General features: G+C 36.0%; 1 protein-coding gene across 1 annotated transcript in view; it reads left to right on the top strand.

The window, feature by feature from the left end:
* The first annotated feature begins 362 nt into the window (after positions 1–362).
* KYNU (kynureninase) overlaps positions 363–16,186 on the top strand; it is a 110,553-nt gene continuing 94,729 nt past the window's right edge. The window contains exons 1-2 of the mRNA XM_081261688.1: positions 363–453; positions 7,989–8,169. Coding sequence (XP_081117814.1) covers positions 8,001–8,169 — 169 coding nt within the window. The 5' untranslated portion in view covers positions 363–453; positions 7,989–8,000. The remainder of the gene's footprint in view (positions 454–7,988; positions 8,170–16,186) is intronic.

Here is a 16,186-nt window from a genome sequence, read left to right on the forward strand (position 1 = left end):
TGAGAGATAAATTTTTCCAGTCTAGAGAATTCCAGAGCCCAAAGCAAAAAAAAAAAAACAAACAAAACAAAACAAAAAAAAAAAAAACCAAGTTCAAGTTTTGGAATTTAGCTCCAGCACAAAATCATTAGCTCACACACTAAAGATCCAAAAAGCGAGGAAGTAAGTATTTGCAAGAGTCTAAAGATCACAACTGCCTCTGGGGGCAGTGGCTGGAGGGAGGAGCCCTCTGCGTCAGAGCAGCTTTTGGCTTTGATTTCTGTCAGTAACTAGAGATTGACAATCAGATTAGTTGGAGTGGGAGGAACTAAAAATCTAAATTCCCCACAGGGTGGAGTCTTAGCAGTTCTTTGAACTTCTCACCCTGTGGTCTGGTCTATAAAGCTGCAAGAAATTCTTGAAAGGTTTCTCCAGGGGTCCTGGAAACTGAGGCCTCCGTGGAAATCCCATCTGGTAAGCACTTAGGCTGTGATGTGTACTCTGTACACAAATGTATGCTCTGCTCGGGTGACTTTTCCAAATGAAAATTCTCTGCTAGAGTCTTTGTCACGGTGCTTTAGAGGTTTCTCCTTCTCCTTCTTCAAATTATCTTCATGAACAATAATGGCATAACTTCTGTAAAAGACCCCTTTAAAAACAGATAAATCAAGAGATATTTAGCAATATAATGAAAAAGAATTGGTGTCAGTAGTACATGACAATTCATTTACTAAACTTGGTTACCTTTAACAAGTTAAGTAATTGAGTTGAAATGTTAAGATTAGATCAAAATCCAGATAAGGGAAAGATATCTTTAGATAAACTATAAATCTATTTTCTGGTAACTCTAGTTGTCTCATGTTGTTATTAGTCATAGTAAATGTTTAGAGAAGTGAAACATCTATTCTTTGGGCGCAGTTTCTTCCCCTTTTATTTTGTGAAACGTTTGCCTAGGAATCGAAAGTAGATACATTTTTCTCTGCATTTATTTTGAGGAGGGTGGGGTATTATTTTGGTAGTGACACTGGAGCAAATGCATGTATGATTTTACTGTGAAGTTCAGGGAGCTGTTGGAATCCTAAAGGTGAACTGCAATGTCACTCATTTCCCACTGATACTCTCGAAGAAGGCTGCTCTGTCTACATATGCTCAATAAGTTTACTTTCTCAATGAAACGCTACACACTTTCTTGAGCATACACATGCTCTCTCGTTCTCTCTCTCTCTCATGCACACACGCACACACGCACACATGTCCTCATGCACACAGTTGTCGAAAACCAGTCCTTGTCCCCAATGCCAATCCAATAATTAGGACATGGTTTTGAGAAAAAGGAAAAAGGTTTATTGCTTTGCCAGTAAAGGAGAAACACAGGGGACTCTTGTGCCAGAGGCTGTGATTTTGTAGGAATGGAGGGCTTCTAAAGAGGTGACTCAAAGGCTTCATTCCATGTGTTCTCCATTTGCAGTTGTAATTCCCTTGTTAATTTGGGAGATAGTCATTTCTGAGATCTTCTGGTACCATCCCTAAAGTCTGGAAGGATTACTTTGTTCCTCTGGTGGATGTGTACTCAGGGACAGATAACTCTGCTAAGGGAAGGAAAGAATAATAATCATGTTTCCCTGGAGATTGGGGGGTAGTTGGGTTAAGGAGGAGCAGGGAGAGAAGAAAAGAAAGAAACATGTCTATTTAAAAAGTAAATTGCAGTGGTAGAGTTGCAAGGGTTATATTTGAAGCATAAAGCGGACCACCATTATAATATGTGTGATCATGTTATAAACTTTGAACTCAAAGTAGAATTTGCTTATGTCAGTAATGAAACGAAGCTCCACCATGTACAAATTAACTATTGATTACTCTAGTCATTTATTTAACTGTTGAACCTTAGCACAAGAGGTTAGTAGAACATTCTGCATTCTATTATTCCATACAATCAGCTGTTTTTGTTTGTTTGTTTATTTTACACAATACCTTTTTTTATTTTATTTTTATGTGGTGCTGAGTATCAACTCCAGTGCCTCAAACATGCCAGGCAAGCACTCCACCATTGAGCTACAACCCCAGCCCCAATCAGCTTTTAAAAAGTTTCAGTTTTAAAGACTTAGCTATCTAAATAAACTTGTGAAGACACAATTTACAAAATATCAAAGTTTAAATTGAGGGCAAAATATCAATTTCCACCTGAAAGTGTTGCTATTTAAAAGTATCATAAAATTGTTTTTTTATCATTATTATAAATGTTCCTGTGATTTGATCCCAACCATGATCTCATAAAATACAATTTAACTTTATCTTATGTAACAATAATACACCAAGAGGTTATGTGACATGCCTAAGACCACAATCTGTGTTTGTCTACCTTCTTAATGAAATTAATGCTAAATATTGAAATAAAATTTGGAAGTTTTTGTTTTAAACTTTAATCTCTAGAGCAAATAAAATATTAAAGTAAATATTTAAATGAATAATTATTTCCTTGGAGTAAGGGCACTGTGTTATTTTGTGAAGATGACATTTAAGTCTGTTGGAGGCTGTGCATCATGGTAGATTGGCTGAGGGCACACTCTTTCAGTGAAGACTGTCCTATCAAGTACATCTTCATATATTAGTTGGACAAGCCCAGAAGTGGAACCAGCCACGTTGATTTTTGCCTGGCTGAAACTGGATTGGGAAGAATTTTTTTAAAAAGAGCACATAGATTTCTATATAGTACATCATGCTTTGTAGATTGAGTGTAGGTCTAAAAAAAGAACACAAAGATAAAAAAATGAATGAGCTAAAGAAATAATCAGCATTGAAAAAATCAGCATCAAGATGCAAGGAAATACTACACAAGAGGTTCAAGTCTCTGAGTAGGAACTCTATATACATCTGCTATATATCTTCCCAAGAGAAGATAGTTGACTCAGCCTTGCGGGGCCCAGTTCAGTAACAAACACCAGGCTCTGTTATCCTTGTACCCAACATTTATATTTCTACTGTCTTTTTTCCGGGGTTTGGTCTCCAAATGAGTGGATAAGATTGTGACTCTTCATGACTTTAACCAGGATTAAATAAGATATAAATATAAAGAAGCTAATGAATATATATTAAATAAAGAAAATCAAATTGTACTCAGAGTGTGATGGTGATAAACTAATCTTTATTTTATTTTATATAATCTTCATATTTATTTGAGTAAACTCACTTAAAATATAAAGTCACCTCCAAAGATCATGCAAAGAACAACTTTTCAAAGAAGGTCCCACATATGAATCAAACTCTTTCTGAGTTTCACTGGAAATGTTTCTCTAATTATTAACCCCTGTGGTCAGAAGGGGAGACAGTTTAACTCTGGGAATAGGCTGTCAGGCATGCTAAAGAGTTCACCAAGATCTTTAGTTTCTTCTCTTATCTGACTGTCATTTGGGGGCAGTTTCATTAACTAAAAGACACTGCTCAGCAGTGGGGTGGCCATAAAGACAAGTGAAACATGAGTCAGGCCCCAAGTAGAATACCCTTCAGTAGAGTCCATCAGCAACTCACTCAAGCTATTGTAGATAACAGTTTTACAGTAAGGAGACTCTTGGAAGTAAGGCAGAAAACCATCTCATGAAATGCTATAACTAGCCAAGCAGACAAACCAGGGCCTTTCACAGAGCTTGTTTCGTGTAAGGATTCAGTGAGCTTCAAGATGGGATTGTCCTGTCATTTTTTTGAGGAGTCATAGCTATTCAATTTCCAGGCATTATGTACCTAAGTGATTCTACTTGTAGGAATCATGTTTTCCTTGCTGCGACCATCAGTGGCTCTGTTTTACTCTGACAAATGAGTTATTTGGAGCAATATTCTTTCCAGAACTTAGCATTTTATAGATTCTTCTCTGATTCTTCTAAATCCACACTCCTGTTTCTAACTGAATGAATGAATATATCTCACAGCTCAGATTCCTAAAAGAATTTGATTATATGCTCAGATAAACCGCATCATCACTGTTTGGTTAGAGGCTTCAGAGTAACTCACCCACAGACCACTGACTAGAGAGTACATAGTGTTTAGTGTGCCACAGGCCAAGCAGAGGTCTAATCAACTCTGACCAGGCAATTGATCATGTCAAGGGGTAAAGGCATAGCAATCTCTAATCAAAAGGTAAAGTTCTTCATCAGAAAACTATAGGTAGGGACCCTTTTAAAGTCAAGCTGTGGACATGAAAGCATGTTTCATTTTTCCCACCCACACATGCTCCTGAATAAATATAGAAACTGGCAGAATGTTTTGCTTATCATAAGAGGTGTGCTCATAAATGTTACAGATGTTTAGAGGAGGAAAGACTATTTTTAGCAGAGCTCTCATGACAGGCCTCATGAAAAATGTAGCTTTGAGCTAGGGCTTTCAAAGGTGTCTAGAAATCTGAACACATAGAAGTGGAAGCAGAAAACTATATGCAAATGAAATGGCATAAGAAATCCACAGAAATAGAAAATTTCATAGGAGGGATAAATAATAATTTAATATGACCAGGTATTGAAATCACCACAAACATCAAGAATCTTTGACTCTAGTGTAAAATCATGAATTAGAGCTTCAACTGATATCAAAAGCAGTTGTAAAAGAGGTAAAAACAGGAATGAGTGAAGTACCTTTATTGAGGAATAAAATGAATGGATCTTTAGGACACTGTGAATAATGAGAAAGGAAAAGATCAAACAATTAAAAGAATCTATATTAGAGTACAGTGTTATGGCGAGATTGCCATAAATCAATGAGTCAGAACCATCTTTATTCACCCGATGACAGGCCAAGGGGCTGCAAGTCTATATCCTTCGACACTCTCCAGGGGATAGAGTACACCTTTTATACCATAAGTAAAGCGTGTCAGTACATTAATCACAAGTGGCTGTTGCTGTGAATCAAGACCATTAACAAATATTATGAAATCCAAAATCATAAGCAGAAGGGGAAGTGGGTCAAAAGTACCCTAGTTGAGTACAAGTTCAAGAATGGTTACTAACATCTAGACAAGTTCAAGAATGGTTACTAACATCTAGACAGTCATATTCTCTGACAGTGTGCATTGTCAAAAAAAAAAATAGAAACCAAAAAGAGAACAATCTTACATTGTATAAGAATTGCCATTTTGTGTTGTTAAACATGCTATGCTAAGCAACTGTTGACGGGTACAGAGGTGGGGTGTTCCAATGGGAGAAGAATTTCTTACATGACATGGAATCTCAGGGTAAAATGTAGTCTGTTTAGCCATTGCCTATATAGCCTGGATCATAACAAAGGAAGAATGTCCATTTTAATGGCATTGTACAATGATGAGATATGCAACTATTTTCTAACCCTGTATGTTGGTTAGGAATGGGAAGAGGGAGGGGAGTACAGCACAAAGATGATTAAATCAGAGCTTTATCTCTGTATGAGTTTTGGTCTACAGGGATCTAGACTTTGGACCCCCCAGGATATAGATGCAATACCATGTGTAAGTTGAGAAATGCCACACATATCTTGTGATTAATATTCCCCTAAGCTACAGGCTCATATACCTTGACTTTGCTACCTTGATGATCAATAACAATCTGACACTTAGTATGCCCTATGTAGAACTCTGATTTCCCTACTCAAAACTCTGATTTTCCTACTCAAAAATTTTCTTCCCCAGGTATGTCTTTTATCACATTTCACATATTTGCACAGATCCTAAAACTAAAAATAAACCACTGTCCTGTCCTCATCAGAGAGAATCTGCCACAGTCCTATCTACTTTTTCTACAAAATGTATCATACAGTCACACTCTTCTATATATCTTTCCCTTTTTGATCAAATTTATCCACCATCCCTGGTACCCTAGACTTCTATAATAGCCTTAATTTATCTCTCTTTTTCAAATTTTATACTTCATCACAATGCAAAATGGTTTTTATCTAGTGTAAAATTATGTCATTTCACTTTGCTACTCAAAAGTTTCCAATATTATGCTGAGGATATAGGTCTGTGGTATAGCCCTTGTTTCATATGTATAAGACCCTGTGTTCAATCCCATTACTGAGGAATAAAAACAAAAGCAAATCACAACCAAAAACAATCTCTCCAGTGTTTTCTCATTTAATTTACAATATATCTAAACTTATTTCCAGCCTTAAAAGTTCATCATGATTCACTTCTCCCTCTACCTACTCTACATCATAGTCTACCCTCCCATCCTGTCCCCTGCATCACTTACTATGCTGTTTGAATAGGCTAAGCCAATCTCTTCCCCATGACCTTTGCATTTGTCATCTTTTTTAGGTGCAGGTCTTCACATGGCTCACTTCATAACATGATTCAGAAAGGCTCATGTATCTCTTCCTCAGGAAAAAAAAAACACATGGATTCTCTTACCAATATAACTATTCCATATCCAAGGACTTTCTGCTCTGAGTTTTTTATAGAACTTGAAACATAAAATTGCATTGCTTACTTTTCTTTTCTACTACAAAAAGTAAACTGTGCAGGAGTTTGCAATTATATACTATCTTAACACTGTTGTTCTACCAGTGCAGGGGTCACATTGGTAGGGGCTCAATAAATATTCATTGCAAGAGTTTAAATGGAGGCATGTATGAAGTCAGCTGAACTATATTATGTAAATAAAGTTGGTCTGAGGATTTTTTTTTCTCTTAATAACACCTCCCTTGTTCAACATCCAAAAATATATACTAAAACTGGGGGGGAAATATAAATGAATAAACAAGCAAAGAAACTTTATTGAAGTTTAAAAATATGTGAATAATAATATATGAATTTAGCCTCTTCAGAAATATTAAGTATTCTTTCCCAAATGGTGGGAAACGATAAATGATGACTGAACAGAAGAAAATGTAGTTTCAAGAAATACCTTAGAGTCCCGTTTGTTCTAAGATGGTACATATGATGTTGGAAAGGAATAAACTTCTCCTCCTTATCAGTAGGTGTGTGGATATCTTTGATATGCATATGGCAAAAATACGAATATTTAAAGTGAAATTACTTTTTTATCAATACCATTTTAATTCACAATAAAAAATTTATTAAGTTTCAATATTTCTATAGTTTTAAAACTGTGGTTCAAAAACCAGTGGGACTGAGATAGCGGAGCTGATAGGGAGAATGACAAGCTAGGTGGGGCACTCTTTATCTACACAAAGGCATTTTTTAAAAAATACAATCTTTTTTATTGATTTTTTTAAAAAAATAAATGACAGTGGAATGCATTACAATTCTTATTACATGTATACAGCACAATTTTTCATATCTCTGGTTGTATATAAAGTATGTTGACACCAATTCATGTCTTCATACATGTACTTTGGATAATGATGTCTATCACATTCCACCATCCTTGCTAACCCCCTGCCCCCTCCCTTTCCTTCCCACCCCTCTGCCCTATCTAGAGTTTCTCTATTCCTCCCATGCTCCCACTCCCTACCCCATTATAAGTCAGCCTCAGTGAAGTTAGCCAGTCCCCCCAAAACAATAGCTGAATGTTTTCTCTGACATAAGGAGGCTGATACAAAGGAATTTTAACTATCAATTCCTAGTAATATATCTTAAGGTAATAGGAAGAAATTATAAACATTTAGATAGCATTTCCAGATAATAAAAATGTAAAAAAGCCAGGCATAGTGGTTCATGTCTGTAAAATCCTAGCTTCTGGGAAGGGTAAGGAGAGAGGATGGCAAGTTTGAGGTCAGCCTGGACAGCAGAGCACACCAGGTTAAAGAAGGAAGAAAGAAGGAGCTTACTTTTATTGAAAACTTATTCTGTTCTGAACACTGTTATTAATTTGGCCCTTTCAACATCCTAACTTACTAATATTTTCTTCATTTTACATATGAGAAAAATTCAGACATGCGACTTACTGGTTGGTTGATTAATTATATTAAATTATATTATTTCTGGCATTAAGAAATGGGAAGGTTGGTCTTAAAAGATATAGTTCCTAAAGCACTAATTTTCTGCAGGAAAATGATGGCAGCTAGATTGTTTTACTATCTCTTTCTTTTAGAGAACAGCTGTGATGGAGCCTTCACCTCTTGAGCTGCCATCTGACACGGTGCAACGCATCGCAGCTGAGCTCAGATGTCACCCAACAGATGAACAGGTGGCTCTACGTCTAGATGAGGAAGATACACTGAAGCATTTCAGGGAGTGTTTTTATATTCCCAAAATGCAGGATCTGCCTCCAAGTAAGAATACTGGGAAAGTTTTTTTTTAAATCAATCAATTAATTGATTAATTAATTTTTGCTATGTGTTTATCATAAATCTTTGAAAATCATTGTCCTACATAATAGAGTTATTACAATTACACCTGAAAAATATCATGCCCCTGTTGGTGGTAAATCAACCTGTCCGCCTACCTTAGCCTCATATTCTTTCTGTTTCCTATAGTCCTCTGAATAAAATACTTACAGGTGCTTATACTGTCATTTACTTCTCTGAACAATACAGTGACTGATTGAAAATTATATGCAGAGCCACTTACTGTTCTCCAAGCACTTAGAGCTCAAAGCAATTCTTTGCAACACAATATTAAAATATCTTTTATTTTGTGGCACCTAATTGATGATAGCATGATGTTTATCTTAAGGGGAATTTTTTTGTGTGTGACCTGAGTACATTAGGAGGGATGTTATGTAAATAGCCATATTTGCATACTTTAAGTAAAGATGGTGAGTGTAAATCTTACAAAAAAAAAGAAAGAAAGAAAGAGAAAAAATAAAAGAAAAAAAAATTAATGCCTAAGAAATACATTCTGCATTTCCGAACACAATACAGTAAACTGACTATTAGTGGGTTTGGGTTTGAAACATGGGTACCACAGTTTTAAAATGTGAAAAAAAAATGTTGTATTTAGCTATACTCTGTTTTACATCTATGAAAAAGGCTACAAGTGGAATTATTTCACCATGATCAGCCTTATATGTGTTATAACTGTCTGATTTCTATTTTTCCTCAGGTTAAACAAAATAGGTATAATTTGGGGTATTTAGAACCAAGATCATCAGCTAATATTATTAGGATAAGAATGGGCCATATAGCTCACTCATTTGATTCATATGTTATAAAACACACAAGGATACACTCTCCTGGAATATGCACCTATAGCCACTCATTTTTGATGATTATTCCATGTACCCCCCCAAAATCTGGAAAGATTAAAGAAGAGATCAAATTCAGTATCCTATTTAAATCTGTTTAATATTAATTAAGGGAGACATTGGTACAAATGCCAGCTATAAGAATCAAATAAGATAAGGATATAAGTGAAATGATCTGAGACAACAAAGAAAAATATTCTAGGTCAATCTACAATTTAGAATTGAAAGAGCATTTTTATTTGAATACTCCCCCTCTCTCTGTTCCTATAAAAGGGATTAGTGAACCCAAGGGCACTCAACCACTGAGTCACATCCACATCCCATTTTTGTGTTGTTTTTAGAGAAAGGGTCTCCTTAAGTTGCTTAGTGCTTTGCTAAATTGCTGAGGCTGGCTTTTAACTGGCAACCCTCCTGCCTCAGCCTCCAGAGCCACTGGAATTCCAGCTGCTCAAGAAGCTACGGCAAGAGGAACACAATTTCGAAGCCAACCTGGGTAATTTAGCAAGCTCTAATCTCAAAAAATAAAATAAAATAAAATTTTTAAAGAACTAGGGATGTAGTTCAGTGGTAGTAGCACTTACCTAGCATTGTCAAGGGTTCAATCACCAGTCCCACAAAAATCAATAAACAAATAGAAACAGCATTGCACATCACTAATTATTAGGGAAATGCTAATCAAAACCACAATGAGATATCATCTCAAACTCACTCTGAGGACTAGTACAAAAATAAAAATTAGAAAAAAAAGAAAAGAACAACTATTGACTAGGATGTGTAGAAACTGAAACTCTTTAGTATTATTGGTTATCATGTAAAATAATGCAACTATTATAGAAAACATTGTGTCCTTTAAAATTTTTAAATAGAAGCCAGGCATGGTGGCACAGGCCTGTAATCTCAGTGACTCTGGAGGCTGAGGCAAGAGGATCACAAGTTCAAATTCTGCCTCAGCAAGTCACTAAGCAACTGAGACATCCTGTCTCAAAATAAAAAATAAAAGGGATTGGAGATGTAGCTCAGTGGTAAAGCACTCCTGGGTTCAATCCCAGTAACCAAAATAATAATGATGATAATAATAATAATAAGAAGAAGAAGAAGAAGAAGAAGAAGAAGAAGAAGAAGAAGAAGAAGAAGAAGAAGAGAAAGAAAGAAAGAAAGAAAGAAAGGAAGGAAGGAAGGAAGGAAGGAAGGAAGGAAGGAAGGAAGGAAGGAAGGAAGGAAGGAAGAAAAATAGATTTACCAATGATCAAGCAAGCAGTTTTACTTCTGGGTATATATTCAAATGAATTGCAAGTGTCCCAAAAGACATTTGTACACCCATGTTTATAGCAAATGGACACCCATATTCAAGGTCCAGTAATTGATGAATACATAAAAATGTGGTATATGCATAGAATGAAGTATTTATTACTCAGTCCTTAAAAAGAAGGAAATTTTGACCTGTTATAGCATGTATTTATTTTGAGGCTGTTAGACTAAGTGAAATAAGCCAGTCACCAGAAAGCCAAATAGCGTATGGTTACATTTATATAAAGTGTAGAATAGTCAAATTGATGTAAAAAGAAAGTAGACTGGTGGTTTCAAGAGGTTGGGGAAGGGAGAAATGGGGAATTATTTAATGGGCATAGAGTTTCAGTTTTGCAAACTGTAACAGTTCTGGAGACGGGCTATTCAGCAATATAAATGTACTTACCTCAGAACTCTATACTGAAAAATAATTAAGAAAGTAAATTTTATACTAGGTGCATTTGAGTACATTTTTATAATTTTTTAAAATTTTAATTAAAAAAAGTATCATACATGTAATTACTACCATTATACTTAAGAGTTGACTCCAGTATCCTGACTAGAGGTGTAACATTTGTTTTGGTTAGTGGTCACTGAAATTAGCTTCGAAGAATTATACATTGGATATGTCATTGCTGGTTCTTAAGAAGAGAAAGAAGAATTTATTCAATAAAAATTTTAAATAATTGTTTAAAAACAATTTCAAATGGTACAAAAATTTCCTTGCATAGTCCTCTGATGAGCAGCATAAACATCAAAAAGGATCTTATTAGAAGTGCAGTCCTTGGATCCTGCCCCAGAATCACTGAACAGATATTCAGGGTCAGGCCCAGCCATCTGTTCTAGATAAGTTCCTATGGTAGCATAGATTTGGATGAGTTAACCTCCACACACTGTTCTCACTCACTCCAGTTACTTCTTCCATTCAACCATACTATTAATCTTTTGACACATTTTTCTCAGAACAGCTCGGTGAACTAAAGAGCAAAATTTTAACGTAGTTGAGTTCATATCCAGAATAAGGAGGTAGATAATAAAGGTACTTAATATTTGTTCCACTTTGCGGTGGTGCTGTAAGTGCTATAGGTTGTGAGTATAAGCATGTTATTTTGCTCATGCTACCATGGGAAAGAAACACTGATAGGATGGCATCTGAGTGGGGTGGAAACAAGTGACAAAAAGTAAGCCCTGTGGGGACACAGAAGCAGAGTCTGGCAGTGGCTCCAGTTTGTACTGTGCAAACACAAGAGTCCAAGCTCAGGAGCAAATTATGTTGGTTTCCCTCCTTTTTCAATTGATCTATTTTTAAAAAGATGAAATTTCATTAAAAAAGTAATGTTTCCTATCTTGTTCAAAACTTTGAAGGTGATCTAACCAAGATATAATTTTTTGTCAGCTTTTCTTCTGCTGGGAATAAAAGACCAAACTAACACAATTATAAAGGAGGAAAAGTTTATTTGAGGGCTTATAATTTAGGAGGTCTTAGTTCATAGAAGCCTGGCTTCATTCTATGGGGCTCAAAGTAAGGCAGCACATCAAGGTGGAAGAGTGTGGTGGAGGGAAGCAGCTCACAAAATTATCAGAAAGCAGGGGGAGAGAGACTCCACTCTCCAGATATAAAACATATGCCCCATAGCCATGCTCCCCCGTAGCCTACTTCTTCTAGCCACTTAGTTAATCCCGGGGGGATTAACTCACTGATTAGGTTAATGTTATAACCCAATAATTTCTTCTCCAAACCTTCTTGCATTGTTTCATGTGTGAGTGAGCTTTTGGGAGGAGACCTTACATCCAAATCATAACAGATTAGAATCTCAAATTATTTTAAGCAACTAGCAGTACACCAAATATTGTTCTATAGCAACCCTGAACAATGAGAAACAAAGAACGTAAACGGGTTTGGGAAAAAAATAAAAGGAACATGAAGTCCAATATTGCACTTTTTACAATTTTAAGGAAAGACTACAGGCACAGTCTATGGCTTTCAGATATTTTGCTATTAGATATAATGTTTGCTCTGGATTTCCAATAGAAAACTTATCAAAATAATTGTTTTCTTCTACTGTTAGGATGTTTCTGAGATGGTATTATGAAAAGGGTCAAAAATATTTTCAATTAACTGGTGATGCAGTGATCTTCAGCATTATTCTGAAAATCATACACACAGCCAAGAGACAGAAAGAAAAGGGGAGGGAGGGATGGGAGTGGGAAGAGAAGAAGGCAGTGAGTAAGAGAAATGTAAGACCTATATTTTGGAAGGAGCCTGAGTTTTTTGAAATTGTACATATTTCTTCTTTAAACATCATTATTCCTAAAACTCTGAAAGCATACTGGATAGCCCTTTAAGATATATTGTTTTTGCAAAGGCACATAACAGAAACCTTTCTTTTCTGTGCTGAGGCTCAAACCTTGGGCCTCTTACATGCATGCTAGACAAGCACTCCACTGAGCCACACCCTCAACCCAGGTGTGCTAATTTAATGAACTTTAGTCCCTTCTAAAAATCTTCACTCATTAAATAATCAAAAATTCCTCCTTCTTTGTTTGCATTTACAGTTCTTAGATCAGTGTTGGACAATTTTTCATAAAATTCTTAGCCAATTTGCTTTTATTTATGTCTTACTTTCCTCTTAATGTATTAAATTTAGCCTTTCTACATATTTTTGCTCTAACTCTGTTTTTATTTTTTTAAGCTTTAAGAATAGAAACTCTTTTTCTCATTTATCTGAGGGATTTTAAGTTAAAATGTCCAGTCCTCATAACTGGTCATTAGAACCAGAAATGGTTTCCAAATATTGTTATTCCTGGTCTGAATCTTTTGACTCAAACCTATTACTTTTTAAAAATGACTTTATTGAGATATAATGTACACTCCATAAAAATCCTCTTATTTTTAAGTACACAATTCAATAATTTTTAGTAAGTGTATATGGTTGTTCAACCATCATAATCTAAGTTTAGAACATTTCTTCATTTTCCCTTTCCCAACCCAGAACCAGGCCTCTGGTAATCTACTGAACCTTTTATGATTTTGCTGCATATAGATCATTAATTCAAAAACTTGTCCTTATCTATAAACTGTGTGTGGAGATTTCTTAAACTGTTCTATCACTGTTTCTTTCATAGTCAAGTGTTCCCTTTCTTCAGTCTTACCACATATCCCTGAGATCAGTAAATCACCAACCAACTTCAGTAAAGTTAAATAATTATCAGTGTAAAACCCCCTAAGCCAGGTTCACTTTAACTTTGCATATATAAGCATCTGGCCTGAGATCAAAGTGGCATAGCAAAGCGCTTAGGCTTGAGCTTGTCTCCAGAGGTTCCATAAAGTAGTAGACCCTCTTCAGTTCAACTCTTGGCTGGGTTTAGAAAATTGTGACAGATATGAGCTATCAATACATGAAATAGGGTAAGAAGTATGCCTTTCTCTATAAACTAGAACCCTTTCTTTAAAAATAGTTAACACAATATTAAATAAAACAGCTTTATCCAGCTATAAAAGGACATATTTTTATGACTATGTGATTTTTTTTTGAGAGAGAGTGAGAGAGGGGAGAGAAAGAGAGAGAGAGAATTTTTAATATTTATTTTTTAGTTCTCGGCGAACACAACATCTTTGTTGGTATGTGGTGCTGAGGATCAAACCCGGGCCACACGCATGCCAGGCGAGCGCGCTACCGCTTGAGCCACATCCCCAGCCCCATGACTATGTGATTTGAATCACATTGATTTTATTTACTTTCTGTAAGAACAATTCAGAATATTTCTATAGTTAAAAGTTTAAATTTGTAGACATTTTAAACTGCTTCTGTCTCTTGAATTTTTTGTCCCCTAAGTACTGTTACTGGGAATTGAACCTAAGGGAGCTTTACCACTGAGCCATATCCCTAATCCTTTTATTATTATTATTATTATTATTATTATTATTATTATTATTATTATTTTTATTTTGAGACAGGGTCTCCCTAAGTTTTTGAGGGTCTTGCTAAGTTACTGAGGTTGGCCTCAAACCTGTGATTCTCCTGTATCAGCCTTCCCAGTGACTGGGATTACAGGTGGGTGCCACTGCACCTGACTTATTTTTGGATTCGTTTGGGTGGATTTATTTTTAATTTAGTCTTGATAAACTTGATAAACTTGATAAACTATCTGCTTCTAAGTGTTTTATAACCCTATGTATGAGTGAAAGTCTCCTAGGAAGACCCTAGGGAGGAGGTACCAGAGAGGTCACTGCTCAGAGGGAAAAGAATTTGCAAAGACACAAGAGAGTGAAGTTGTTTTGGTCACTAAATTTTGCATTCCCAAAAGTATGCCATGTAAGTAAAAGGATGTGGGTAAATTGTACCCAGTAGGGTGTATAATAGGGTAGATAGCAAATAAGTGGACAGTAGTAACAGGAAACAAGGATGAAGACGTAAATGTAATGGAGGAGAAGAAAAAGAAAGAGTCAAGAAAAATTGGAAATACTTATTAAATAACCCTTAATATGATTTCATATTAAGAGAAAGAGAATGACCCAAGCTCCCTGGTGAATAGTGCTGATATTCACTGGTTGTATTTGGCTTGCCTTGGGGAACTCCTCATCTAAGGAGAACCTAGAGTTGCTTTTCATTTTTGTTGTTCTGCAATCTGTGGCTTCGAGTTCTGAGTCCAGGAAGGTAGCAGCTACGTCTCAAATTTCATAGCATGCATGCAGGGACAAAGAAGGAAAGGGAGCCTGTGTGTGTGTGTGTGTGTGTGTGTGTGTGTGTGTGTGCGCACACACACACACACACACACTCTCTCTCTCTCTCCTCTAAGGAAGGTCTTAGATGCTATCTCCTAATATGTCTACCCATATCCTGTGGCCCAGTGATTGGTCATGACCCCACCTATCTGCAATAAAGGCTGAGTATAAACCATCATTTGGGTTCTTGATAGTCTTACACAAAGCAAATACTTCTATTCCTATAAGGGAAAGACAGAACAGAACTTAGGGCATGGCTATTAGTTGGGTTTAGTTTAAAGACACAAACGTGGGAATCATTAGCATTTAGAGTGGAAAATCAGAGTGTGGATGATGTGATCTAGGCATCTTGCCCACTCTTAGAAGTTGGTGGAAACCAAATTTTAAAAAGTGGCAAAGATGAATTCTAGAAAGAGTTGGACATATAGAACAAGGAAATGTAGTGCTCCAAAACCAAGTACAGAGGGACAAAGAAATGGGAAAGCATACCAGCATCAGCATCAGCTGTCACAGAGCCTATATGTTAAGGCTTTCATTTTAGCAGTTAAGAAATTTTTTATTATTTTTCTTTTTCTATCTGTGCACTACAATCATACATAATGGTGGGATTAATTGTTAACTATTCACGCATGCAGGCTCATAATTTGGTCAATTTCACCTCTTAGTACCTCTCCTTCATCCCCTCTATCCCTCTGTTGGTCCCCTTACTCTACTGTACTGTCCTCCCTTCTATTTTCATCATATTTTTCCTGCTTTTCCCCCTTTTTTTCTCTCTAGCTTCCACATATGAGAGAAAACAGATAATAACTCTTGAAGTTCTAAGTCTGGCTTATATCAGTGAACATAATGTTCTCATATTACATCCATTTTTTCTGAAAATGACATAATTAGCTTCTTCTTCATGGCTGAATAAAATTCCACTGTGTATATCTACCACATTCTCTTTCTCCATTCATCTATTGGCGAATACCTAGGTCAGTTCCATAACTTGGCTACTGTGAATAGTGCTCCTATAAATATGGATATGCAGATATCATTATAAAATTCTGTCTTTAAGTATTCAGGATAAATACCAAGGAGTGGTATAACT

This window comes from Spermophilus citellus, assembly GCF_964194105.1.
Source record: "Spermophilus citellus genome assembly, chromosome: 11".
Classification (NCBI taxonomy): Eukaryota; Metazoa; Chordata; class Mammalia; order Rodentia; family Sciuridae; genus Spermophilus; species Spermophilus citellus.